The 3153-nt window shown below is 40.1% G+C and overlaps 1 protein-coding gene across 3 annotated transcripts in view; it reads left to right on the top strand.

The window, feature by feature from the left end:
- LOC109512092 (protein shisa-6 homolog) overlaps positions 1 to 3153 on the top strand; it is a 76724-nt gene that overhangs the window by 12288 nt on the left and 61283 nt on the right. For all 3 annotated transcript variants that reach the window (XM_019863593.1, XM_019863594.1, XM_019863592.1), the window contains exon 4: positions 347 to 445. In XM_019863593.1, coding sequence (XP_019719152.1) covers positions 347 to 445 — 99 coding nt within the window. The remainder of the gene's footprint in view (positions 1 to 346; positions 446 to 3153) is intronic.

The following is a 3153-nucleotide window of genomic DNA, read 5'->3' as shown; positions in this document are numbered from 1 at the left end:
TTTAAAAAAAAAAAAAAAAAGAACATTTTAAAACATGTTTTCATAATTTTCGGGGGTTTGCTCTGTCCTCATTTTTAATTGGAAAATGTATCTTGAATGTTTATTTTTTTATTATTGTTATTTTTTTAAAGATTTCGGGGGTGGTTAAATATTATTTTCTTCCCCAGCTCTTCTCTATTTGGACCGGTCACACTCCCTCACCGATAGCGGGGGCGGGGCCATTGTCATTCCAAAATGATTCCAACTGTAATACTTCCAACACAACAAATGACTAGCACTTCCTGCAAATCATCAAATTGAATGTTGAAGGTATGAATGACCTGGAAATGGTTCTGTTTCCAAACAGGTCACTACGGGAAGGAGGTTGTGCGGAATAGCGGTGGCGCGGACCTTCACAACTTCATCTCCTCTGGTTTTGTGACATTGGGGCGAGGTCCACAGAAAGGTAATACCCTTTTTTTTTTCCTCGCCTTTCAATCCTTTGTTCACCCTTTCAGGCACAGCGGTCACTATAGTGGACGGCTTATCATGTTATCAGGTTACAGGGTGCGTGAAAGGGTTAAACCGAACATAGAATAATTCCCATGCTCTAGGCACGTACGTACAAAGTGAATGGAATGACAAGAGACCAGTGCGACTGTCCACATAGGCAATCGACGGTGAGCCAGTAACGTTGGTGAAATGTCCTCTGATTCAATTTCCATCCAGAATAATCCCTGCGAATTGCTGCCACTGTTTTGCAATTAAATACAATGCGAACGCAATCCATACAAACTGATGGGAGAGAGGCTGACGTGAAGTGCAGGACATCCTTTCAGCAAACACACACACACACACACACACACACACACACACACACACACACACACACACACACAGAGCCATTAGTGAGGGAGCACAGTTATCCCTTGGGTAATGCATTGATTAGTATGCAGCCTTGTTGGCTCCGCGTTGATTTATTCCCATCCATTTCGGTTCCACAAATCAGATGCCCTGTGTGTCACCGCATGGGGCGTCGCAAAGCAACAGTCCTTTTGCTTGAGCCTGTTTTCTAAGGTTTGTTTGGAAACGTTTGGTGACACGGGTCAATGATTTATTGGGGCTGATTGGTGTTGGTTGAAAAAAAAAATGCCTCTGATAAATCGGATATGAATCAGACCACTGCTGATGCGACTGCAGTGTAAATGGACGGATCAGATATCCAAAGTGATTACAAATTCATGTGGTCAATCAAAACTCAAAACAAATCATTTAAAAAAAAAAACCACGCACGCACACACACACACACACACACACACACACACACACACACACACACACACGGCATTAAATATGTGCAGGAAATGCAAACAGTGATGTCAGAGAGGTCACTTGAAGTTTACATATGAAGCGCTAATAAATGAAATATGATTCTAATTCTAACTCGGCACTGAGGGTATGTTTACAAAAAGTGTGTTAAAAAAAAGTGTGTTTTTGAAAAGTTTACCGTTCAGTTTAAAAAAAAAAATGCCTGAGGTCACCACCTGCTTGTCCTCCCTCTTGTATCCAGAAGTGTCTTTTTTAGTACTTTACTTTGTGTATATTATGTAATCTGTCACCGCTGGTCACAGTAACTACAAGTGTTATCAAGCTCATTATCTTAAGAGTGATTGTGATGTACTTGGGCATGTGTTAAGTCGGCGCTTTGAGAACACTTGTCAAAAATATGTACCTTTTTTTTTTTTTTTGCTTTCCAAAGCACAGTTGGATAAACAATCCAGAACTGCACAGTTCGCAGCCAATGCATCCATCTATATGTGCCTGTCAAAAAAAAAAAAAGAATCGGAACATCATGAAAAAGTTGATTTATTTCAGTCGTGCTATGAAAAAATATGTGCAACTTGTGCATAGATTTCCAAATAACAAAAGAAAGAAGCAAAAAAAATGAATCGTTGAGGGCCAACTCTCTTTTGATATCAAATCAATTCCTTCTCATACTATTGCTGGGGGGGGGAAGAGTCTGGTTTTTGATATCAAATCAATTCCTTCTCATACTATTGCTGGGTGAAAAAAAAAAAAGTCTGGTTTTCTTCTTTATACTCAATCCCCTCCACCAGGGATGAATAATAACAACACGCACAAAAAACAAAAGCAACAACAACAAAAAAATGATGCTGCATGAATCATGTTAGAAACAAATTCTTCCCTCGGTATGCAGAACACCAATGCAGATCTCTGTGCACCTGTCAGCGCGGGGGCGCTTGTTTAGCATTTTTATCTCATGCAACTTGAATTTTTACTGGTCACCTGTCTGTCTCACAAAAAAAAAAAAATAAATAAAAATAAATAAAAAAATCTCGTGAACGTGGCGTCTCCCGATGCAGTAAAGGACGTTCAAGCATTGAGTGGCAGCTTGGGCATCAAGGCAGGTATGACTGCGGATTGAATCCTGAATCAATGAGAGGCTGTTCTCACTTTGGCGTCTCTTTGACTTTTATTCCACGCTGGGAAAAGGGAAACGGTTTAACCAAGCTTCTCTGAAAGTTTGCTTTTGAAAATCTCAACATCCCTCTGTGACTGTGAATCAAAATCAAGTCCTTTCTCTAGCTGAGCTTTGATGATTTCGAAATGGTCTGTACATGACTTGATTTGTCGCTGGGCTTCTCCATTCTGTTTTGTTTTATTTTTAAATCCAGATTGGGTGGACGAATTCTATCATGCACCTGTCCTATCAATGTGGGCTGATGTGAGCAGTCAGTAAGAGATGAAGCCAGAATGAGGTGAACACTAAGTAAGCAGTCAGGTTGAATATCAATCAGAGTGGAGCTTCATTATTTTTTGAAGAGGTTTGCACAGCTTGTCCCCCCCCGAAAGTAACAAAGCCGGAAAGGCCAAATAGCAAACACACAGTCAACGCCACAGAAACAGAAACCTCTTTTGCTTCGTACGTTTTTTTTAAAATTTCTATTTATTTATTTATTTTTTTAGCACATTACAGTGTTTATATTTGCCACACAGACAGAATTGGGTTTTGTATTCAGGATGTCTTTGTCTGGCTTATGCATATTTGGTCTTTTAAATTATACAGGGTGATACATAGTGTGTGTGTGTGTGTGTGTGTGTGTGTGTGTGTGTGTGTGTGTGTGTGTGTGTGTGTGTGTGTGTGTGAGAGAG

Source organism: Hippocampus comes, unplaced genomic scaffold (genome assembly GCF_001891065.2).
Source record: "Hippocampus comes isolate QL1 unplaced genomic scaffold, H_comes_QL1_v1.1 scaffold91, whole genome shotgun sequence".
Classification (NCBI taxonomy): Eukaryota; Metazoa; Chordata; class Actinopteri; order Syngnathiformes; family Syngnathidae; genus Hippocampus; species Hippocampus comes.
The sequence above is the reverse complement of the archived record's forward strand: the minus strand, read 5'-3'. Positions and strand labels throughout refer to the sequence as shown.